Raw genomic sequence first — 25436 nt, 5'->3', positions numbered from 1 at the left:
TCCCGGGTTACGCAAGACCCAATTTATGCAAATTCGCACTTATGGAGAAAGTTCCATAAGCAGGCTTTTCGAGTTGCGGAAATTTTTGTGTAACGTACGGGTATATGTTTCCGATTTATGCAAAATTTGAGTTATGCAAGGCTTTCCAGAATGGAACGATTGCGTATAGTTGGGGGGCGTCTGTACTTCGTGTAGAGAAAACGTCTGCGCTCCGTAATCTTAGATGCCACCACATCTTGCAACATGGGCATCCACGAACCACTAAGCAATATTCCTTGCAGACACTGATTAACCGCATCTATGAAATGCGGCCACTATTTTTGAATATATAAGATTTAATAGCACGTTCAAGTATATGCAGCAGCTCTCTAGACAGCATTTCTTCTAAGTTCCATGGGCAAGTTAAACCTTCAGGGCATGTAAGCATTTAGTTAAAGAAACAAAAACAGTTAATGAAAGACAGGACTGTATAAACATATTCTAAAGCCTCTGTTTTAAATGAGGCCAAAACAAATTCTATGGACAGTCCTTTTCTTTCTTTTCATTCCCTACTCCCTCTTCCCCCCGCCATGTTATAATGGGCACCTTCTCCAGCATCAAATTTCTGATCTTCGTTATGCTTCTTTCTGACCCCTTACTCAGTTCAGATGGTTTTAATTGCTAAAGGCCAACATGGGGGCCTCTGATACGTACTTCAAAGGCTTTCATCCACTTCTTCTGCTGGATATAAATTACTCCCAGGTCAGTCTGCTGCTGGACATACTCCCTCTGCTTCTCATCCACCAAGCCAATTTGGTACAGGAATTGTGCATAGCCACCCAGCATCTACCAGACAGGCACACAAGAAAGGAAGCTGATAGGTTAGGAAGGCATATTTTAAACTTTTCCAAGATCGCCTTTTTAAAATTCTAGATCAGTCACTGAACTCAACTGAGTAAAATTTTAATAAAAAAAAATTGATCTAGTAACTTGATGTTTGGAAACATTTGGCAAATATTAAAGGTTTAAAGTCATTAGGAAGTCACTTGGGAAACAACTACCTTTTATCTAGATAGGACTGTAATATGAGAAAAGCACTCCATTTAATTAAGTACAAAAAGAATAGAAAAAAATATGTAAAGTTTACCATTTCAGGGTCACAGAAACCATCACCAATAGCAACTCCTTTGAAGTTGATCTTAACTTTGGCTTTGGAACTATGGGTATAGATGTAGTAGCCAATAGCAGGCACATACTTCCCTGCATAAGACTGGAGAGAATGGAATCGTAGGTGATTCAGTTTGAAATAATATTGCTTTACTGTGTATTACAACTTGAGTATTTCTACATTAGACAAACTAACAATATTTTATTTCACTTTCATAGAGTTACTGCAGGTTTCCATTCTTTATTTTCTACCCCTCACTGATATGCGGCTAATTTATTCCTCATGAACACAGAGTTTAAATAAATTCAGTATCAAAAATGATTTAAGACATTAAGGTTGAAATAGTCAAACCCTAAGGGGTTGGAATCACCCGTTTCCATTATTTATAATGGAAAATGCACATCCAAATCCCATAGAAATCCCATTCTAAAATAGTTTGGCTAATGATCTCATGCCTGGCCCTGGTCAGGTTTATCCTTGAGTTGGACTGGGCTGGTACAGGGTGGTAGGTAACGTGCCTAACATAGACGTTAACTCAGAGGGCCATTTAAGATTGTTAATACTGATGTTTATGTTTTAAGGCCCGATATACACTTACATTTTACAGGCACAGCTATATCAATCAGGAGTGAGATTTTTTTTCTTAAATCAACATAGCTCTGCCTGCAAAAGCTTTATCGTGGAGGTAGTTATACTGGTGTATCACAGTATATATGCCAGTTCAGTGAAATGGCATAAGCTATACTGGTGTAAGCATTTTCATCCCAGTATAATTACAACCACACCACAGGATTTTCCTGGTATAATTTTACCAGCATACTGTAGACAAGGACATAGATTTGCATAATTTACTGAGAGTGATGTCTCATTTGGTGCCACAAGCAGGAGATGTTTGGGAGACCTTCTTTCTCTTTCAAGAATCAAGGCCAAGGATTCCAGCAGAACCACTGGTAATACTCAAGCCCCATCAAGGGAGAGCCAAGCTGCTAGCCTAGTAGAGTTCATAGCATGCACAATCATATTTTGTGCACAATCTACTGTGAGCAGCATCTCATTCTGGAGAGTCAGAACTGGCCTATTTTGTAGGTGGAGCTTGGAAGAATTCCACAATTCTTTTCCTCCCAATTTGACCCCTGGATTCATCTGACACAGAAGCATTGCCAATACTGTCAATCATAATTAGATTAAAATAGACACCAATCAGAGCAACTGCGAGATCGTAAATGTTGAATCCAAGTAGGGACTCAGTGACAATACCTTTAGGAAAGGTATACATGTTTAATACTACTTCCTGGTACTCTAATCACTCTTTCCCCTGCCCTCTCCCAGACCTTCCATCAAAAGCATCTATCCCCTGTTCAGAATACCGTGAGGACTCTAAACAATAATTAGCATCATCAGATGCAAAAAACAAAAACAAAAAAAAAGCCTTTTGCCTTCAGCTTGCTAAGAAGCCTCATTCCTTCCTCTCAGACAAGAATCTGATCACAAATTGGGGCTGAAACTGGAAGCAATGCAAAGGCAGTAGCCTTCCCCTTCAGACAAACATCACCCATCAGCTTCAACCTATTCTGTCTCCCAAAGACTGATCACCAAAGCCCACCACCAAGTCATGTCCCAGGTACATCAGCTATTCTGTCTTCATCCATGACCTGGCAAGGCTCCTCTGTGACAAACAACTGACAAAGCAATGGGATAAGCATGCAAGATCCAAAGGAGGTATTTTCTCTGTTGAAGGAGTTTGGCTGTGGAACATGCATCTAGAGGCAAGGCTAAACTCGAATCTGGCCACCTTTAAGGCTTTTGAATACAGCTTTTCAACTATAATAAGACTGTATGGGTATATTTAATGCCATAATGCTAGGGAAGGAGAAGAACAGAAGAACCCATGAAGTAGACACAAAAATTTAAATTCCATCGTACCTTCAGAGGAAGGAAGAGACAGAATGTGTCTCAGATCTATGAATGTATTAGTCGGAAGTCTACTTATTCATATAAACCTAACACTATAAGTTCCTATTGCACAGTTTCAGGTAGATTGTAAAATATGGACTATTTAGTACCACTATAAATTACAGTGGTAACATATTTGTCTGGTGCCAGACGGGTGTACTATACCCTTTGCAGTCAAATGATCCAGCAAGACTGAAATCTAATTTATGCTAACTCAATGAAATGGACAGCACATGGTGAGTAATGGGGTAGGCAAGTGGACTGACAGAGTATCTTCGTTTTTCCACAGAGAGCAGACTGCATGTTTTACTTTACGAAAAACACTTGTTTAAGTGTCCTCGGTGTCGTAGGCTGTATTTATTCACCTATTCCTATGAAAACTGGAAAACAGACCATCCTGAAGTGCAAAGAATAATAAAACTAGCCTTCTTGAGGCTAGTGTCAGGCACGGTCTCACCCACACTATCCTGTAATTTTTTTTTAAACAAATTTCTGCAGATTTATTATGCCCCTGCCAATTGTTATGAGCAAAGAAATGGCTTCCCCAGCTAAGAAGTCAAACTGGAATCTGCCCCCTTCAGAGACAGTGTAGTTGCAGAGAACAAAACTATAACGAAAACTATGTCCTTTGAGCAGAATTACACATGCATTAGCAGTTACTATTGCTAGAGGATTTACTCTGCCACAGCTCTTTAGATATAGTTAGTTACCATGCTGTCGATGAAGTGACCTGTAGCTCACAAAAGCTTATGCTCAAATAATTTTGTTAGTCTCAAAGGTGCCACAAGTACTCCTTTTCTTTAGACAAAAGAGCAGTCTCTAAATATTACCTACCTACATAATGGAATTCTTTAAAAAACAGACAGCCTAAGGGCCCAAACTTGCACTAGTGAATTACACCAATGCAAATCCTTGCATGGACACACATCTGCTTAAATCTGTGTTCTATCAGTTTAGCTTGCAAGGGCAAGCTTGACTACAAGTATTATATTTAAGCCAATTTAGTCAAAGAGGTTCAACTTTATGCATAGGCCAAGGGTGAAATCTTGTCTCTATTTAACTAAATGGGAGTCTTGCCATTGACTTCAGAAAAGCCAGGATTTCACCTCAGACCTTTATGACCAAACAGACAGTGAGGGAAATGGGTGGGGGGAGCAGGGAGAGAGATGTAATTAGAAATAGAGAAACTTTAGACAGAGAAATGTATAGCTTTATAATCTGAAAAGCCATACTGTCAACAAAGTTTGGGCCCAGACTATTTGGCATGAAATGTCACTCAAATTCTTCAATTAAAAGTTAAATGAAGCAGACATAATAGCTACCATATTGCTTCTTCTAGACGGACCCTAAAATACATAGTGCTTGTTTACTGAAAAGCCAGATGGACTGTGCCCCTCCTGCTGGCTAAATAGTGAATGGTTCCCAGAGCTATAATCTACATAACAGGGGTTCTCAACCTTTTTCTTTTTAAGCCCCCTCCCCAACATGCTATAAAAACCTCCACGGCCCACCTGTGCCACAACTGTTTTTCTGTATATAAAACCCAGGGTCGGTATTAGAGGGTAGCAAGCTGGGCAATTGCCTAGGGCCCCATTGCTCAGACTTCAGCTGCAGACGGTGGGGTTTTGACTTTCTGCCCTGGACCCCAGCAAGTCTAACACTGGCCCTGCGTGATGGCCCCCCTGAAACCTGCTCATGGGCCCCAGGGAGCCCCAGACCCCTGGTTGAGAACCACTGCTATAGACCAAAGAGCCTGCCAACACACTTGTACAGATTTTCCTCAAAAAGAACCTCAGAAAAAAAATACAGTTCAGAGAAGAGTAAGAAACAAACAAGCCAATGTACTGTCTGGTTTAGGCCCACACATTATTTACTACTGTATTACAGCAACATTTACAGGGCCCAAGTGAGATCAAGACCACTACCCATGTACATACAGTCCCTCCCCTATAGAGCATGCAATCCAAACAAACAAGAAAATATTAAGTGTTTTCCTCATAGAGAATCTCTCTAAGCTTATGTTGCCAACAGATTTGTTTGAAATATCCCCTTTTCCATGAGGCACGTACGTGAATGACTGCATGTTCACAAGCACATGGCTTGCAAAAGCCCTAAAAGCACACTCTGCTCTGTGCATGCCTAAACAGACAAGAGAAGGAACAAGCACAGAGCTCCTCACCCATCTGACTGTGGTTCATTTGAAGGTTGACTTGTTATAGCACAAGACCCAGTTTGGTTTTCTGTATTCCTCCCCCCCCCTCCCACGAATGAAAATAGCTTTCCAGGATCCTTTTTAACTTGTATCCCATTATTCCTAAACCTCTTAAGTCCATGCCTTTCTTTTACCTTTTTTTTTAAGCAAGACTAATTGAAGCGTGATATGTTTATTTTCTCTTATGAAGTTACTGTGAAAAGGGCAACACCGGTACTTTTAGTGAAAATAAACTGTAAAGGTTCTGTGGCCCGCAATGCACAGGAGGTCAGACTAGATGATCATGATGGTCCCTGCTGACCTTAAAGACTATGAGAATATGGGCATTTTAGAAGTTATTGGCAATTTTTTACAAGTAGATTATAGTATTATATTTTTAAAATAAAATTGCAAGTTTCCCTTAAATGCCAAAAAATATTACAGCAACCAGCAACTAACTTAACCTAAGGCATGACTGTTCTAAGCAAAATTGATGTCTCCAGAGATCAGCACTTAGCTTTTTTCTATAATGCCAGTGACTATAAAGTAGTCCAGTAACTCATACTGTAGGTACACTCCACAATTCATTTAGTCCCATTTTCAAAAAGGCTATAACTTCAAAATTACATGAGCAAAAACTGAAGTATACATGTAAGTTGCACTTCCGTGAAGTTTTAGGCATCCAGCTACTCAATTTGAATGTGCAAAAATGTAAGCATGAAAAACTGCTCATACAAGAATTTGATAGCTCAGACTGCCTCATTTTGAAAATCTGACCCGGAGCCGACACTCCTTTTTATGTCCCACCACATACTTTGCCACTTTGTTTTTACCTATTTCATATCTAATGCACAGAGCCAATAATCCAGAATAAAAACAGAATTTTGTCCTTTTGAAATTAAAGTGGACTTTGGTACAGAATTTTAAAATCAGATCCTAACAATAGTTAACAAAACTTGGCAAGCACAACCAAATTTAATACAACACAGCAATCTGTCGTAGGCTCATATGTAGAGACAGCTTTCTGATTCTATTTAATTTAAAAGTCAAGTCCTTAAGTGGCTGAATAAAGACTTAAACAGCTTTCAGAAAGGATTCCGAGTTTAAGTAGTTTGAAACACTATTCTCCTTACATGATGCCTCAAGCTTTATGATTAAAGAGAATCAAGGCCAGTCAGAAGGAACAGAGGAACAATACAGTATTAAAGTTCATTGAGTGCTTGTTAATAAAGGTGCCAGAGTAACAGCATTAAAGACAGTCCATGTGTATAATACAGGCAGTGGTGGTACTGAATCTCTCATTCCTCACCTAGGAACCTCAAAGGTGATAGATGATTGCTTGTATTAGATGTACACTCAGCTTTTGGAATATGGATCCAGGTGGTCAACAGGAATGCAAAATACCATAGTTCATTTTGCAATGTCAGACTAATAGTAACTGGACTTCAGCCACTTACTCATTTCACAAAAGCCCGTCAAGAGCCATTAAGTGTGTAACCAGATTTCTTGCTGAAGAAAATAGGCACTGTCAGGGACTAGGGTCAAAACTTTTATCTTTAGCCACTCAAGTTCAGATACCTAGAGTCATATTTGAGCACAATGTAAAACTACAATCAAATCTATCCCACACAGAGCCTCCTTAGTCAGGAAAGGGAGAGGAGCAGAAGACTCAGCCTACAGAACTTCCCCATGCAGACCTAATTTACCTGGGAGGTACTGAAATTGTGATGGGTGTTGGAAAACCCTACAACAAATAGAAAAATAAAGGGGGCATTTCCAGACATATTGAACACCCTCAGCCCCTATGAAGCTCAACAGGAGTTTCACATGCTCAGTCATCATGCCGTGGACTGGTGCCCAAGTGTGGATTTTGGTGCCTAAATTTGGCACCCAAGTTTGAAAGTTCCTGCCCTAGAAAAGAAAAGGGCTCCCAAATGCAAATACCTAGCAGATGATCACAAACCATGACACCACAACATTATCTTGGTATGTCATCATTAGTACTAGTGATTTTATTTAAATATGACATCTACAATACAGAAGAATGAACAATAGAAAAACAATAGGAGTTACAAGCTCAGAAAGGGTCTCCAAATACAGAGGCATATCTGATCTCCCAGCCAGAGTGCCAGTTGATTCACGGATGGTTATCTGCAAGAGAGGGAATCTACACTCCGACTTTTCTGTATTCTGGAAATTCCTTGTACCAGTAGGCCTCTGGGGTTTAATTGTGATCTCCAGAAGCATAAGCAGCTTGGACAGAAGATGGTGAGGCTGCACTTGGAATCTCAATGGTCTGTAAGCCTACATATGGTTCTTGTACAAAATATCTACAGCCAAGCCAAGAGATTTTACCTGCCTTCAGCCATAGACATCATGAAGAACCATACACATGAATTTTTTAGGATACCAGACATTCAAGACATTTGCTCCTCATCCTGATTAGTATCTACACTCACACACTATCCTTCTGTCACATAAGAGCTCTCTGCCTGCCAACCTAACAGTGGAGGGCTACAGGAATTTCAGCATGGGAGAGACCCACATTACTATTCGTCTATTCTCTTCCTACTTTTAAGTGACAACTTAATGTTTCCTAAGGTATTTATTAATTTGACCTCACATGGCCCCTGTGATAGAGGAGTCCAATCCCCATCCAGAGGTTGGCAGGGAAGACCAGTTGCTTGCTCTGAGCATAGTGATTTGCAGAGTAAGGAGGCTAAGCCTGCTTGTATTCCTATCAACATACCACACAAAGACGTACTAAAGAGTTGGGGCTGGATTCTGGTTGCAAGAATTGGGAAGGCTCTGCTGGGAAATAGCTGGAGCTAAACTCACTAAAGTAAGGAAGAAAGGATGATAGAGTTGGTTCTCTTCCATTCTGGAACCTGGATGAGACGAGCCAGGCTTTTGCCTTTCTTATACATTTAGTCTCCATTTTGGCTAAGAGACTCCTGCTTCATTTGTGTTTGAGCCTTGAGGCAGGACATACTTGCAAAACTGAAAAGATGTGTAACAATATACAAAATGTTTAGACCCTTTCCTGCTGCATGCCACAGCCCTAAGCACCCTTGCCCTTTCTCTTAGAGCAAACCACTCCCCTCCCTTAATTTCAGTCACTGTGAATTGTATGCAGGTGCTCTTTTGATATGCAGTAGGCTTTCACTATATTTCACATTTTCAACTCCACTGCACAGTGCTTCTGGGAATCTTTGCCATGGAGAGGCAGTGATTCACAAGAACATTTAAAAATAATGATTCCTGCAGATTAATTAAATGCAGATGGAACTCTTTTTAAGTAGGTTTTACTTTTGAGCCCTGTGTTATCAGACACTTCTCTCTCTTTAGTGACATTAAAGCCATCTGGTGTGCTCGAAAAGTCAGGGTGGAGGAAAAGACTAGGAAGACAGACATTTATTCAATCCTAGTCATACAGCTTAGAGGCATGCACTAATTAAAGTTCTGGTACATGTATCTTCATGGGTCATATATCAAACGGACAAAGGTTTTTGAGAGGAAAAAAAGCCTACAAACTTTTTAGTTTAACAGATAAAAATAGTTATAACCCCAAAGAAAAAAACCTGTTCTGCACACACAGTCTCTCTTAGGAGCTGAACTAGTCATGGACATATTTTAATTTCTTGACCTATTTCTTAAGTTTTAGGCAGTTATAAAAATTATTAATAATAAATAAGGTTTGTTTAACATAGCCCAAGGGCAAATAAACTTTACACAGCGAGTGGTGCACTGGCAACTCATCAGGTGTCATGCCTGATCTGTAGAGTTCATGCCATCAAATAAACACACAATATTGGTCAGGACTTGCGTCTTTGTTAACAGACCGATAGAAATGCCTCTGAGTTCCACAGCAACAAAACCTGCCGATGATCAGTTTTTGCCTGATTTTGAAGTTACAGGACAAAGAAAGCCAGAGGCCATATTTGGTTCTCTGACTGCACTTTGGACAACTCAGCTGGCACATAATGGTGCCAGATTGAAGTGCATAGGGACACAGGATAGGACTTCATTCTACACCTCTCTGATTAAATAAGTTTTTATTATTTACTTCTAGTGGGCACTGCAGAGCTCAGACATCTAGGAGAGAGTGAGCTTATGCTCAAGCTTTCTGGCTCACGCATCTGAATTGTTAGCTACATACCAATTACTGTTTCTGTTGGTTATGCACAAACCAAAGAAAGCAAGCAGGGCTTTTAGCTCCCTTGTGTAGTATGCAGGGCTGAAAGTTATGAAAGCCATATTTTTATTTGTTGACTGAGTAAATCTATTATGAAGTCCTTAAGGGAAATTAAACATGGACCCCTCCCATGTCATTTTCAAAGTTGTTTTTTCTGCATTTTAAAATTGTAGATTAGATTGCCAAAAAGCATCATCTGAAAATAAAGTTCACTAGATGCTTCCATTCAAGACTGAAATTTGTCTCATTGGAGAAATTAAAAGTTCCTGCTGCAAAAATGGGAAACTACTGTTACGAAACTGAAGGTGTGCAAAAGTTTGCCATTAATTTTTCATGGTGTTAAAGCAAAAATAAGTCATAGGAAAGCGCTGCAGTTAGAAAGATCAGATCCTTGCAGGACCTTAATCTTACTAGTATAAATGCAGTGTGTATGGAAACAATAAACCAAAGCTTTTCCATCCAAAAGTTAGCTACAGTATGTTTTGGGAAATTAGCTGATGACTTGTTTCCATATACTTCCAAGAGAAAGATCCCATTAACAGACTGTTTTTCAGAACAGTGTCTGGAAAGGGAGATATAAAATTAAGAAAAGGATATACGTGCCTACTGTTCCCTGGATATACATAAAGGAGAAATATACACATCTTTTTAAAGTTACTATTTGATCATCCTGAAGCAGTAAGGACAGAAAGTGAAAAGTGTATATTTAAGAGTGAAATATGCCAGTATAAAAGGTAAGAAACAGATATTGGTATACCTAAAGAATTACAGTATATTTCAAAAAGCTTATAGTCTGCTAAGAAAGACTACAAGCTTTACATGAGAAAAAGTGATTGCTCCACTTCACTCCTCTCCTGAGAAGAGTCAATGTTTTCTTTTCCCCCGCCCATCATTCTGCTCACTGGCCTCTAAGTACTCTCCTGTCAGAGTAAGGGCAATGAAGATTTATTCTTCATGTTCACAAATAATTATGAAGATAGACAGTTTTCTTGAAAGTAAAATAAAAAAGTTATCTGAACTCACTTCTCCTGTAACATAGAAGTCATTTTTCTGATAGTCTGGAAATAGCTGGAAAAACTGGATGAGTGCACTGAAATATAAATAAAAGTATAAATCAGGATTACATGGAAATTAACCTCACCCCAATTAAGCAACATCATTTTAAAGTAGATTTACTCCAAATACACAGCAGAATCCCATATGGAGTTTTATAGGATATGTTTGTTAGGATTAATACTCTCTCCATTAGAAAACTCATATCACTAGGGTCTATGGGTTTTTTTGTTTTTAAACCTACTCTTCATTTAATGAGCATGTCAAATATATAGTTCTGGACTGAGTAATCTTCTGCTCCAGTGTTCACAGATTTTCTGGAAAATGCAGCAGATTTAGAGATCACAGGTCATTTTTAAATCGACCCTTAGAGAGTAAAAGTTTTTGAAACACCATGATATTTAGAAATTCCTGAATCATTTGAGAGAAGTTTGCATAATGTCCACCCATGCATTAAAGTTTAACTAACTTTAGTTTTCTTACTTCAATCTCAGTGGAACTTCATTTTGACAGTTTCAACTGATGAAGCTAGGTCTACAAACCATGGAAGCTATAAACCGCACTGTCAAAGGAAACAAAGCAGTCCTTTCAAAGAAGGCAGAAAGAGGAAACTGCAACTGCCTTTGACTTATGCCCAAGCTAAGAAGGGTGCGGTCTTCCCTCTGAAGTGGTGCCACAGAATAACCTACAGACACCACTGTGATCATAACTGGGCTCCCAACACTTTGAAGGTACAAGGGTCCATTACTAAGATTATAAGAGTGAGTAAAGTTGCTAACACAGTAGGCAACCACCAACAACAAATAAATAAATAAAAAAATGAGAGGGTTGAAGTTTCATAGGCGGCTAAAAAAATTGACCACTACTGCTCAATTTCCTGTAACTAGACCCAAATTTCTGATGAAGATTTTAGACCTTCCTTCCTTCCCCTCGCCTCTGAATTGCAGGAAAGAGGGTGGGATGCATGAAAAATGTGAAACCTATAAAGGGACAGCTGAAATCAGTTTTCTGCACTACCCTTTGATTAGCTGTTCTTCAGCTTGGAAAGCCTGAAGCTAAAAGAACTAAAAAATAGCTATAAACAATGGACGCTTTGAATCAGCCTCTCTTTATACATGTCATGCAAAAGGAGATGTGTCTCATGCCTGCAGTAAATAGCCACATAGAAGGTCAGCTGGAATTTGTAACAAAGTCCTAGAGAAAAAGCTAACAACAAAAGACAGTTCCAAAATGTATGAAATTACTTCTTGAATTCCATATTAAAGCAAAGATGTCTGCCAGTTAAACAAGTAAAATATTTACTATGGGAGTAACACAAACAAAAAGGTACTTGGCACTTCAGAGGAAAAGAAAAAGCTGCAGCTTCATCAAGCCAGGTGCTACGCACTCTGGCCCAACTCAGCAGAGCACTTCAGCCTGGAACAGCAAAGTGTGTGCTTCTGTGCTCAGCACCCTCTAGGATCAAATTCTAATGCTTAGGAATAGAGAGAGACATGCATCCCTCACCAGATTTTGTGGTAAAGCAACTATTCCTAATACAAGGTATTCGGTGTAGTCTTCCACCCTTCTAAAGATTCTGTTCTGCAAAAGGACCAGTGGAAGGGTAGGATTACATTTTTACTCTATGTAGGACATAAAAACAAACACACAAAAACCTCTCAGCAATAGGTCCTTCTCTACAGGGGCAGGCCACCCATTCTGAATAAATTATTAAGATTCTCCAGCCCTGTTCCAGCACCAAAACCCATGCAAGCAGAACCCCACGATTTCATGGAACCCCACTGAGGTTCCCCTCTACAGCTCTCAGTGCGAGATCACAGTCTAAATCTTGATTTACTTTGCTCTCTTTAGCAATGTGTATTGGCTGAGGAACCTCTGGCAACAGTTTACTGATGAAGGACTGGGAACAACAAGGACAAGAGGCTGCCTAGCAAGAGGAATTTTTTAAGACAGACATTTGGAAACCAGCAATTTGAAGAAGGGGGGTGGGGAGGCCATTTTAAAGAGCACGAGCAGAAATCAAGGAAACATTTAACCAAAAGTGGCTATAAAGAGTATAGGGCGCAAAGGAATGGAGCAAGACATGAAGAACAAATAAAGCTCAAGAAATTCTGTTATGGCCCCTACTTCCTACATCTAGGCGTTACAGGGATCAGGACAAGGTACAGAAGCATACTCAGGCTGGCAATTTTTCCCTCATCTTTTTGAGTCCCCATCCCTCCCCCTCCACTAATTTCTCCTTAAGTGCTTTTTTTAAAATTTTGTTTTGTTAAATATACTGGTTACTGAAACAAATCATTGAGTGAACTTAAAGTTCATTCCTGCCCTAGAGAGGTTACTGAATGCAGCAATATTCCCCATATATGCTCAAATTTGGAATCTCTCTAGAACTAGAATGAACTATAAGTGTATCCACTACATATGATCCTAATGTCATGTAAAAATTCCTTGAAATAAAAAGGAAGAAAACAATTCTTATCTGTAAATGCTCATTAAAATGATTTTAGAAGCTGGCCACAAGATGTCAGCAGTGCTAGCTTTGGGGACATAAAGATGAACAGGCATGAACACAAAGAAAGAAATGGAGTAAGGTGGCACAATTTACCTGTATAAATCTCTTCCTACATCATCTTGGTTTACTGCATATCCCGTATCATCAGTAAAACTAAAGCCAGTCCCAACCTGATAATGAAATGAAAAATCATGGGATTTGAGAACAAAATTGCTTCTAGCTCCTTAACGCTTTTTTTGCCATGTGGCAAACCAAGATTCTGTAAAGTATATGGTTTCTCTCAATTAAAAAACTGTAAATTAGGTTAAAACTAATTAGGGCATTTAAAAGGTAAGAAACTTTATTTTTGCACATTCTATGCTCTTTTCTGAGATAGTAATCTCACCCAATGGTGCAAAATAAACCCAAACTTTCTTCTTGGCAAGTAAGAGAAGAGTGGAATATATCCTTGATCCTTTTATAAAAAGCAAAATTGCTTTTAAGTGCACATTGTTAGTAATTTGTAAATCAGTCTATACTACACCCAGTCACACTGTAGAACGAAGAGAGTCTTCCAGTTGCACACAAAGTGATGCAACTAGCATTTGTCACATGTAGTTCTGTCTCTCTTCTTCTACATGTCTAAAGAATTGATTACCACGAAAACGGTTTAAGAATGGACCCTGAAAGGAGAATTATCAAGGCACCATTTTAAAAGTATACATAGTTAACTTTACAATATAGACAATACACCTAACACACACACTTTCATATTTTGTACTTACTGGATTGTCAATGTAAAGCATGGAAAATTTAGATGTCCAAGGAAACTTCCGTTTAAACACTATTAATAGAAAAGGCATTGCTGTTAGCCATCAACACTTAAGCTATATAATCAAGGAGTTATGCTGTGAAAAGGACTAGCAAATAGCAATACAAAGTTCTCACCATTTATCTCCATCCCAGATAAAGATAAACATGTTCCTATAACTATTTCAATGGCACAGGTTGGAAACAGCCATAATACTTGATACTAATATGGCTGTGAAAAAACTAAACAAGCTATTGTATTTTGCCGGTACATTCCATATTATAGATGGGGCTGGTAGCACCACCTATTATTAAGGTTGCCTGACACTTCCCCATTATAAGTCCATGTTTTCAGTTGCTTATAACTTTGCCAGAATAACCATTCTGGATGAAATTTTCATGCCCTGTGTCTGCCTTGGCTGATGACAGAAAAGATCGATTTTTTTTTTAAAAATCAGTCTAAAGTTTCAGACAAAACTGGTTCAGTTGTTTCCGAGAATGAGGCTAAAGAAAAATACATGGTTTTGTTCATGTTAAAAAATTCTGACAACCTATTGTGAGGCAAAAATATATCACTCTGCCATGCTACAAATCTCCTGTATGGCAAAGCCTAATAATAAAAGCAGGACATTCCAATTTTTAGGGAGTTAAAGTAAACCAATTTTTTTTAAACAGTTTCATATGCTTCTGCCTATCTGGGAGAATCAAGGAAGTACTTCAAGAAGGGATGTTCTTAATCCAGTCAAATCATGTTACAAGTCTGATCTAGTAAGATTCAATCAGATTTCCAAAGCATACAGGTCTTCTGCATTTTCTGTCCCTGATCCAGCAAAATACACACTTAGCTCCATTAGCTTCAACAGGATCATGCACGTACGTTGCTTGATCAGGGTCTATCTGAACCAGCATTTTTGAGATTTAACCATTTTCTACCCTCATCCTTCCAAAGAAAGACAATTGCATAACTCCCATTACTTTTGTATGTTTAGGAGTTAAGCTCAATGCAACTCTTTATGTTGCATGCTAAAATCTAAGCCCTTTCCTTTAAAAAAAAAAGAAAGAAAGAAAGAAAAAAGTTCAGTTCTACTTCCCACACTTTTCACAAAACAATGGTTATTTCCACGCTGAATGAAAAGAGAAGGCTTATTTTGGGAGCAAGATGACCAGAAAGTTATACGTTTTTAAAAATTATATTCTTAAAACTTTCTTAAAGCTTTACTTAGCTTTCTGTGTTGAAATAAAATACATTCCCAAATATGTACAAAACGAACAGTATCAGAAGATAAACCGAATAGTTTTCAAATTACCTCAAAAGGACAAAATTAAAAATTGCTCTGGGTCACACATGCACAGCAATCAGCATACAGAAAAGATAAAATAATTCCATTTAAGTATGTTAAAACTCTTCACTGCAAGGTGTAAAGCAAAGGCTATGTCTACGCAACAGAGCCTATGCTGGCAAAGCCCCCTAGTGTAGACACAGTATACACCAACAGAAGTAGTTTGTTCCACCAGTGTTGGAACACCACCTCCCCAAATGATGATAGTTATATTAACAGAAGCATTCTTCTGTTAGCAGAGCTGCATCTACACTGGGCGGTTTGTTAGCATAGCTGTGTCAGTCAGGGTTGTAGTTTTTTCACACCCTTGACCAGACAGCTATACCAATTTAAGTTTTAGGCGTAGACCAAGCCTAAGTAATAGAAAAAAAAAAGTCTCTCCAGAATTCACAGAACACAAGTAACACTTACATCTGAGATTCTTGTCGACAACATATGGTCCATGTTCAACAAAAAGCCCAAACATTGATGTTCCTCCTGGTCCACCCTGGAGCCAAAGAAGGACTGGGGCATTCTCTGGCTGCACCTGTTTAAAGAAGAGACAAGAGAAATAGACACCATTACATGAGGGGCTGGTCTACATTACCGCTTAAGTCAATGTAACTTAGTGCTCTCCCGTCAGCATAATTCATCTTCACCAGACGCACCACATTGGTGCAGCTGCACCTGTGCAGTGCAGTAGTGTAGACTTGTCCTGTGTGAAAAGAAATACACATTATTCGTTACCCTCAGTGACAAGAATTGGTTTTAGCCTTTCCGAATCATTAAGGGTCTGTCTATGCTGCAGCTGGGAAGATGTGATTCCCCATACATGTAGACAGACTTGCACTAACTCAGCTCATGCTAGCAAATTGAAAATAGAGTAGTGTGGATGTAATAGCACTGGTGGCATCTTGGGCTAGCCACCTGAGCTCAAATCCAAGGTGTTGGGCAAGCACGACTCAGGTGGCTAGTGCAAGCCACCATCAATGCCACAGTGTCCACAATGCTATTTTTAGCAGGCTAGCTACAGCTAAGCTAGCACGAGTCTGTCTACCCGGGCTGGGAATCATACCTCTCAGCTTGCAATATTGATATACCCCGAGTGTCTTACAGATCTCTCGGATGTTTCATTCTTGTATGGATGATTTTTCTATAGGGGATGTTTGCCCCCAAAATAGCTACTGCTAGGGAGAGCCAGACAGCCTCTACCAACAGTCAATGGGCAAGCTTCAGAAATGGTGAACAGGAAGAGGCAGGTTTCAAAGCCTGCCATTCAAGAAGTAAAGAATGATTGGGACTTATCTTGGGAGCAGGTGGAAGAAATGGAGACTTGATAAGTAGCCAGGACATAGTGGGTTGCAGAAAAACATGGAGTTGGGGGGGAGAGAATTAAGAGTAGTTATCATTATTCATGATTTGCACTGCAATCCTACCTAGTGGCTCTATTCATTGATCAGGGCCCCTATGTACAAACACAACAAAAAGTCAGTCCCTGCCTCAAAGGGCTTAATATCCAAGTGCAAGACAACAGATCAAGACAAGGGGAGCACAAGATGACAATAAGAAAAGAATAGTCAATAGTATGGCACAGAGGAGCAGGTGATGAGAACTGAAAAATGCTCATTGTTAGTTTCACTTAACTTTTCCTAGCGGATTTCATTTTATTCACACTAGCAGAATATTTGGGCTCACAGTACTGCAGGGAAACGTTTAAGCTATTTTCACCAGGGTTTTAAATTTTTTTCCCCCTTTAGGCAAAAACTTTCAAAACAGAAGGTATCATAAGGTCATGATGTTTTACAGCAGACCATCGCAATTTAATAGGAATAGGATTTCTGAAAAAGTTTTCTTGATTTCACCAGAACTCCAGCATTAAGAACAAAATTTTCAAAAGTGTCTAAGACCCATTTTCAAAAGTGACAAACCTAGGAGCCTAAGTGGCACTGACTTCAAAGGTGCCTCTTTGGAAAATGGGACCCAGGGCAAAAAATATTCAAAAGTGCCTAAATCTACCATTTCTTTATCAAGAAGGCCAGAAGAACCTAGAAACACACTATGAAGTGCCAAATACACTAATCTCTTTTAATAAAGTGTCTTCTACCAACAGAAGAAACATCATTTAAGGACCGCTACTGATGATATTAATGAGTATATATTCAGTTGGACTTCTGTGGCAGCTGTTCACTGAATTCTTCTGGTGCCCCCTACAGGCCATTTTTTTAATTTGCTGAAAGCAAAAAAAGTTTAAGAAGTTTAACTCTAGATGGTTTAAAAAAAACCTACTTAGTACATTTTTCTTTCACTCTGCAGCACTAAAATGCTTCTTTTGAGTAACAGATATAAAGAACCATTGACTGGTTTCTCCAGTTTTAAGTAGCAACCCTCTGTTAGAGGCTCCTTCTCAAGTCAATTCTGTATAAATAATGCTATCCAAATAGGAGGATCGGGAACATGGCAGGTTATTTAACAAGAGTATTCAATGTAGAAACAGTGGGGTGTCACAACAGCACCCAGGATTAGTGGATTTTAAAGCCATTTTACAAGTTAATATTGTTAGAGCGCATCCTTCTTAGCAGTTGTCTATTGTTATTCAAAGAGCAAAGTTCTCTTTCCCCAAGATATTCAGAAGTTAACTCTTATTAATAAGGCTTAAAAAACCATGATGCAATGGGACTTGTCGCCCTGATGGCCTCAACTTTATCTCCATTTAACTTCACATTTCTGAGATTTTATTATTTGTACTGTTTTCTGAAATCCATCCTGACAGGGGCCTGCTGATGACCTACAAGCCATTTTTCTTGTACTATACAGAACTCTCTTTCTGGTAACTCTTTTCAGAGCTTCTTAAGGCCCCATTTTATAGACATCCAGGCCCAATCCTCAGCAGCTATAAATTGTCTTCATGCCATTTCAGTCAGTGGAGCATTTCAAATTTACATCATCTGAGGATTTGGCCCCTGGTTTGTATAAATGGACAGTGCCTCTAAAATCAGAAAATTAGTCTGGGAAAAGCCAGTTTCCCTGAAGACTTGGGGCAAAATCTTGGTCCCACTAAAGACCATGTCAAAACTCCCATTAACTCCAACTGGGTCAGGATTTCACCCACTGGGTGGGTGTTGATTGTGCAACAATAGATGCTGGAACATTCTTTCACAGGAGGTGCAGCCCATTCTATTCCAGAGTCTCTTTGCACCTCCCCCAACATCCTTTTGAAGCATCATATGTCCAAAAAACAAACAAAGAAACAAACCAGAAAGCAAAATTTGCCAATTTAAGATTAATTGGCTTGCTTTAGACCAAATACCCCTCATGCTACTAGCTGCTGATCCAAGCATAAACTTTTCAGCTTTTTCCAGCCATGTTCTAGGTTACCTCTTTAGGAAAGAGGTTTCTCTTGGAGGTAGTGAGAAGCCTTACAAGACTTGAATGATGGTTTAGTAATTTTGAGACATAACATTCTTTCCACACTTCATATATTACTCTTTCACGGTGGGATATTAGGCATTTTAGAGGTGTTGGCATAACTGGCCCATTTAATTGCTTACTAAATACCCAAGGGGTGAGGAAAACTGGCAGGTGTTTAAGTCTCAGTGAGGTCCAACAACAGAACAGGGACTATTGGTTGGCACAGCAAGAAATGAAATTAAGTAAAGGGTGGAGAAAGATAAGAGAAAGGGAAATGCTAAAGGAAGAATAGTTTGCTGAATATTTTGAATTTGGGGATGGGAAGAGAACAGGTTACACCCTGAAAAGCAAAGTTCGTAAATATGTAAGGCAAAGCATTTAGATACCACTTTTCCTAACTTTAGTGAAGTCAACTATTCTGTGAATTTTTTCTTCAGTTCTTCCACATCCCCTGTAGCAGAATGTTTTCCTTGTTTCAACAGGACAATCCTCCGATACTTCACCCTCTTAACAATGCTTTCTCGGGGCCAGGAAAGATCCTCACATACACTACTTGGCAAACCTGAACCTAAGGAGTATAACTCTATAAGTAAGTTTTATTTACATAAGTTCTTGAGAAAGAGACCAGATGTCTCATCAGCCACCTGAAAAAGTCAAAACAGCTAGATATTATTTTGTGAACACCCAGCTTTGTAGCACAACAAGGGAAGCTACAGCAAAACAGCCAAAATGCACAAGGCCAAACATAGTATGCAAGAGTCAGAGTAGTCAGTTACATCAATGCATGGAGCCCAGTGATTAGACAAATAAATGTAAAGATTTGCATCTGAAGAAGTGTTTTTTTAACCCATGAAAGCTTATGCCCAAATAAATCTGTTCGTCTTTAAGGTGCCACCAGACTCCTTGTTGTTTTTGTAGACAAATAAATAGCTATCTAAAATAGAAGACTAAGTAGTTGTAGACACTAACTTCTTTTCAACAGTGACAAAAGTCTGGATAAGCAAACTTTCTGAAGTCAGTCAAATCCATACAATCACTATTAACTATCACAAGTCCATGCTCTGAGATACGGAACTAATCTTGGTGACATCGCCTTGCCATGTCTCAATGCCACTTCCCCCTTTAGATACGGGCATAATTTAAAAATTAAAACTCCATCATACAAGCTGGTACAACACATCAGTATCCTCTCAGAGCAAAAAAATAATATAAAGCTGGGCTAGTTGATTTTAGGTTGGGGGGGGTTAGTAAATAAACCATATACACCTGTTGGAGATTGCACACATCATCCATCCTCTCAAGGGATTCATTTTGCTAACAGTTTGGAAAATATCAGCTTTCTAAGGTTCAATACTATATTTCAATACAGCTTCCCCTATATTCTCTAGTAATTTCAGAATATTAGATGAATCCCCCTGCAATCTAATAGTTAATACTGAAGGCCAAGATTAGAAAGTTATTTTCCCCATAAAAAAAAAAAGGTCATCCAAGATTTATTTTTAAGAGAACAAAGTTACAATGACAAGCTTTCTATCCTATACATGATGAAATGGGCATAATTAGAGCTTGGAATAATTCTCAGCTAAGGAACAGATTGACAAAAGTCCAATCTATACAGGAGACATAAGAAGGAAGAGGCAGAAGGTCACAAACAAGAAGGCTAGTGAGATCAAGGACAAGGAAGAGAATAGCACAGTGTGGGTAAAGATACAAAAAATTAATTAGCAATAACAAAAGTGATAACCATTTCAACCTCACTTCAATCTGTTGCCTGTTTCTATAAAGTTGCTTTGATTACGAAACCCCCTCTAGACGCAGCTTCCCTACATTACAGCAAGTTTGCACAAGTTTGATAGATACCACACACACACAGATCTGGGATCAATTTTGGACTTCAAGTCAGTCTACAACCATTTCAAGCCAACCTGCAGCCAACTAGAATGCTGTGGGTGGAGGAAAAGAAGGAGGTAAAGTACAAGCAATCATTTCAAGAGGAATTTATTGTGTTGTCTGGCTACCATTAAATAAATGTTCACCCTTATTAAATAGAAGTTCATGTTTGGCTTGTGTTATGCCTAGCTTTCAAGGTAAAGTACTGCTATCCTGTAATGTCAGCTTTCTGTTGTAAATACACTAAGCAATGCCATAAGTATGGGGGGAGAGGGCTGTTTTGTTGTTTAAATGGCACAGGAGTATTTCATCTCTGTAGTACGTTTACCTCAGCAGGGAAGAACCAGAAGAAGAGATTGCTGTTGTGAGTCTTGTTCACTGTGAGATAGCCAGAGTAACTCTTCACATTTACTCCTTGGAAAGGGCCAACCAAACTTAACTGCCTTCCTAGAGAGACCAAAAAGATTCAAACAAGCATTAATAAAGAGAATGGTATTCAGGTTAACATGTCTGTCATTACAAGGAATAAACCCAAGGACATACAGATCCCTTACTGACCAGAAAAGAACAGCCCACTATCCACTCCCCTCCCATAGCAAATACCACCCCTCAAGAAGCCATACCTCCTGGAGCCTACCCTTTCTCCACGGGATCTGGAATGGGAATTCATCTCTCTGAAGACCTCAATTGTGAATGGGAGACAACATCCAAGAGCACTTCTGGTTCTCAAAATTTCCACAGCCTGAATACAGAAATGCCTCCCTTTCCCTCAGCGTTAAGGATATTAGCGGGATTCTAAGATGCAAAGTTCCAAACTGAAACTTTCCAAAGGCTGGGATGATTCAGATTCTGTGTGCCAGGTCTAGAGATAAGCCTCAATTTAGAATTTACATATATCTCAATTCTACATTTACTACAAACACACATGTACAACGATCAGGGGAAGAGGAAGAACACTAATCCCCTTACTAAAAATCAACGAGTAAAACAGATACAAGAAAAGCAATGGAGTTTCTCTCATCAATCAGGCCCTCTCTCGGATGCAACTTTTCTTGTATGAGATGCAACATCTGAACCAGCTTAGTCACCTCCTACATCCATGTCATTTGTCACGTTTGTACCAATCTAAGTGAACAATTTTAGAGGTGTTAAAATGAGATTGCGCATTAACTAGTGAGATTTTACTCATCAAAATTCTTATTCTTCTATCTCCGTACTTCTCAAGGCACTTCCACAGCAGAGGGCTATAGTTAGGCCTCAAGTTTCTAATACCTCATTACTTTTAAAAGACTATTTTACATTATGTTTAGTAGTATTTTATGTAGCATCACAGCTAACTAAGGGTATGTCTACACTACGGAATAAGGTCGAATTTACAGAAGTCGGTTTTTTAGAAATCGGTTTTATATATTCGAGTGTGTGTGTCCCCACAGAAAATGCTCTAAGTGCATTAAGTGCATTAACTCGGCGGAGCGCTTCCACAGTACCGAGGCTAGAGTCGACTTCCGGAGCGTTGCACTGTGGGTAGCTATCCCACAGTTCCCGCAGTCTCCGCTGCCCATTGGAATTCTGGGTTGAGATCCCAATGCCTGATGGGGCTAAAACATTGTCGCGGGTGGTTCTGGGTACATATCGTCAGGCCCCCGTTCCCTCCCTCCCTCCGTGAAAGCAAGGGCAGACAATCATTTCGCGCCTTTTTTCCTGAGTTACCTGTGCAGACGCCATACCACTGCAAGCATGGAGCCCGCTCAGGTAACCGTCACCCTATGTCTCCTGGGTGCTGGCAGACGCGGTACGGCATTGCTACACAATAGCAGCAACCCCTTGCCTTGTGGCAGCAGACGGTACAGTACAACTGGTAGCCGTCATCGTCATGTCCGAGGTGCTCCTGGCCACGTCGGCTGGGAGCGCCTGGGCAGACATGGGCGCAGGGACTAAATTTGGAGTGACTTGACCAGGTCATTCTCTTTAGTCCTGCCTGCAGTCAGTCCTATTGAACCGTCTTATGGTGAGCAGGCAGGCGATACGGACTGCTAGCAGTCGTACTGTACCATCTTCTGCCGAGCAGCCATGAGATGTGGATGGCATGCAGTCCTTCTGCACCGTCTGCTGCCAGCCAAAGATGTAAAAGATAGATGGAGTGGGTCAAAACAAGAAATAGACCAGATTTGTTTTGTACTCATTTGCCTCCTCCCCTGTCTAGGGGACTCATTCCTCTAGGTCACACTGCAGTCACTCACAGAGAAGGTGCAGCGAGGTAAATCTAGCCATGTATCAATCAGAGGCCAGGCTAACCTCCTTCTTCCAATAAGAACAATAACTTAGGTGCACCATTTCTTATTGGAACCCTCCGTGAAGTCCTGCCTGAAATACTCCTTGATGTACATGCACCCCCTTTGTTGATTTTAGCTCCCTGAAGCCAACGCTGTAAGCCGTGTCGTCAGTCGCCCCTCCCTCCGTCAGAGCAATGGCAGACAATCGTTCCACGCCTTTTTTCTGTGCGGACGCCATACCAAGGCAAGCATGGAGGCCGCTCAGCTCACTTTGGCAATTAGGAGCACATTAAACACCACACGCATTATCCAGCAGTATATGCAGCACCAGAACCTGGCAAAGCGATACCGGGCGAGGAGGCAATGTCAGCGCGGTCACGTGAGTGATCAGGACATGGACACAGATTTCTCTGAAAGCATGGGCCCTGACAATGCATGCATCATGGTGCTAATGGGGCAGGTTCATGCTGTGGAACGCCGATTCTGGGCTCGGGAAACAAGCACAGACTGGTGGGACCGCATAGTGTTGCAGGTCTGGGACGATTCCCAGTGGCTGCGAAACTTTCGCATGCGTAAGGGCACTTTCATGGAACTTTGTGACTTGCTTTCCCCTGCCCTGAGGCGCATGAATACCAAGATGAGAGCAGCCCTCACAGTTGAGAAGCGAGTGGCGATAGCCCTGTGGAAGCTTGCAACGCCAGACAGCTACCGGTCAGTTGGGAATCAATTTGGAGTGGGCAAATCTACTGTGGGGGCTGCTGTGATGCAAGTAGCCCACGCAATCAAAGATCTGCTGATATCAAGGGTAGTGACCCTGGGAAATGTGCAGGTCATAGTGGATGGCTTTGCTGCAATGGGATTCCCTAACTGTGGTGGGGCTATAGACGGAACCCATATCCCTATCTTGGCACCGGAGCACCAAGCCGCCGAGTACATAAACCGCAAGGGGTACTTTTCGATAGTGCTGCAAGCTCTGGTGGATCACAAGGGATGTTTCACCAACATCAACGTGGGATGGCTGGGAAAGGTGCATGATGCTCGCATCTTTAGGAACTCTGGTCTGTTTCAAAAGCTGCAGGAAGGGACTTTATTCCCAGACCAGAAAATAACTGTTGGGGATGTTGAAATGCCTATATGTATCCTTGGGGACCCAGCCTACCCCTTAATGCCATGGCTCATGAAGCCGTACACAGGCAGCCTGGACAGTAGTCAGGAGCTGTTCAACTACAGGTTGAGCAAGTGCAGAATGGTGGTAGAATGTGCATTTGGACGTTTAAAGGCGCGCTGGCGCAGTTTACTGACTCGCTTAGACCTCAGCGAAACCAATATTCCCACTGTTATTACTGCTTGCTGTGTGCTCCACAATATCTGTGAGAGTAAGGGGGAGACGTTTATGGCGGGGTGGGAGGTTGAGGCAAATCGCCTGGCTGCTGGTTACGCGCAGCCAGACACCAGGACGGTTAGAAAAGCACAGGAGGGCACGGTACGCATCAGAGAAGCTTTGAAAACCAGTTTCATGACTGGCCAGGCTACGGTGTGAAAGTTCTGTTTGTTTCTCCTTGATGAAACCCCCCGCCCCTTGGTTCACTCTACTTCCCTGTAAGCTAACCACCCGCCCCTCCCCTCTTCAATCACCGCTTGCAGAGGCAATAAAGTCATTGTTGCTTCACATTCATGCATTCTTTATTCATTCATCACACAAATAGGGGGATGACTACCAAGGTAGCCCAGGAGGGGTGGTGGAGGAGGGAAGGAAAATGCCACACAGCACTTTAAGCACAGCACTTTAAAAGTTTACAACTTTAAAATTTATTGAATGACAGCCTTCTTTTTTTGGGGCAATCCTCTGTGGTGAAGTGGCTGGTTGGCCGGAGGCCCCCCCACCGCGTTCTTGGGCGTCTGGGTGTGGAGGCTATGGAACTTGGGGAGGAGGGCGGTTGGTTACAGAGGGGCAGCAGTGGCAGTCTGTGCTCGAGCTGCCTTTGCTGCAGCTCAACCATACACTGGAGCATACTGGTTTGGTCCTGCAGCAGCCTCAGCATTGAATCCTGTCTCCTCTCATCACGCTGCCGCCACATTTGAGCTTCAGCCCTGTCTTCAGCCCGCCACCTCTCCTCCCGGTCATTTTGTGCTTTCCTGCACTCTGACATTATTTGCCTCCACGCATTCGTCTGTGCTCTGTCAGTGTGGGAGGACAGCATGAGCTCGGAGAACATTTCATCGCGAGTGCGTTTTTTTTTCTTTCTAAGCTTCACTAGCCTCTGGGAAGGAGAAGATCCTGTGATCATTGAAACACATGCAGCTGGTGGAGAAAAAAAAAGGGACAGCGGTATTTAAAAAGACACATTTTACAAAACAGTGGCTACACTCTTTCAGGGTAAACCTTGCTGTTAACATTACATACATAGCACATGTGCTTTCATTACAAGGTCGCATTTTGCCTCCTCCCACCCCGTGACTACCCCCTCAACCTTCCCCCCTCCCTGTGGCTAACAGCGGGGAACATTTCTGTTTAGCCACAGGCAAACAGCCCAGCAGGAATGGGCTCCTCTGACTGTCCCCTGAAGAAAAGCACTCTATTTCAACCAGGTGACCATGAATTACATCTCACTCTCCTGAGGATAACACAGAGAGATAAAGAACGGATGTTGTTTGAATGCCAGCAAACATACACTGCAATGCTTTGTTCTACAATGATTCCCGAGT

The 25436-nt window shown here is 40.8% G+C and overlaps 1 protein-coding gene across 7 annotated transcripts in view; it reads right to left on the bottom strand.

Annotated features, from left to right (window-relative positions):
* The window catches only part of CPVL (carboxypeptidase vitellogenic like), a 100355-nt gene that overhangs the window by 58222 nt on the left and 16697 nt on the right, over positions 1-25436 (bottom strand). For all 7 annotated transcript variants that reach the window (XM_048838474.2, XM_048838471.2, XM_048838475.2 and 4 more), the window contains exons 4-10: positions 20786-20904; positions 15592-15706; positions 13816-13874; positions 13145-13221; positions 10510-10576; positions 1127-1249; positions 694-825 (exon numbers count right to left, since the gene is read on the bottom strand). In XM_048838474.2, the coding sequence (XP_048694431.2) occupies positions 694-825; positions 1127-1249; positions 10510-10576; positions 13145-13221; positions 13816-13874; positions 15592-15706; positions 20786-20904 (692 nt within the window). The remainder of the gene's footprint in view (positions 1-693; positions 826-1126; positions 1250-10509; positions 10577-13144; positions 13222-13815; positions 13875-15591; positions 15707-20785; positions 20905-25436) is intronic.

The sequence above is a fragment of the Caretta caretta genome, chromosome 2 (assembly GCF_965140235.1).
Source record: "Caretta caretta isolate rCarCar2 chromosome 2, rCarCar1.hap1, whole genome shotgun sequence".
In the NCBI taxonomy this organism is placed as follows: Eukaryota; Metazoa; Chordata; order Testudines; family Cheloniidae; genus Caretta; species Caretta caretta.
This window is presented reverse-complemented; position numbering and strand designations above follow the sequence as displayed.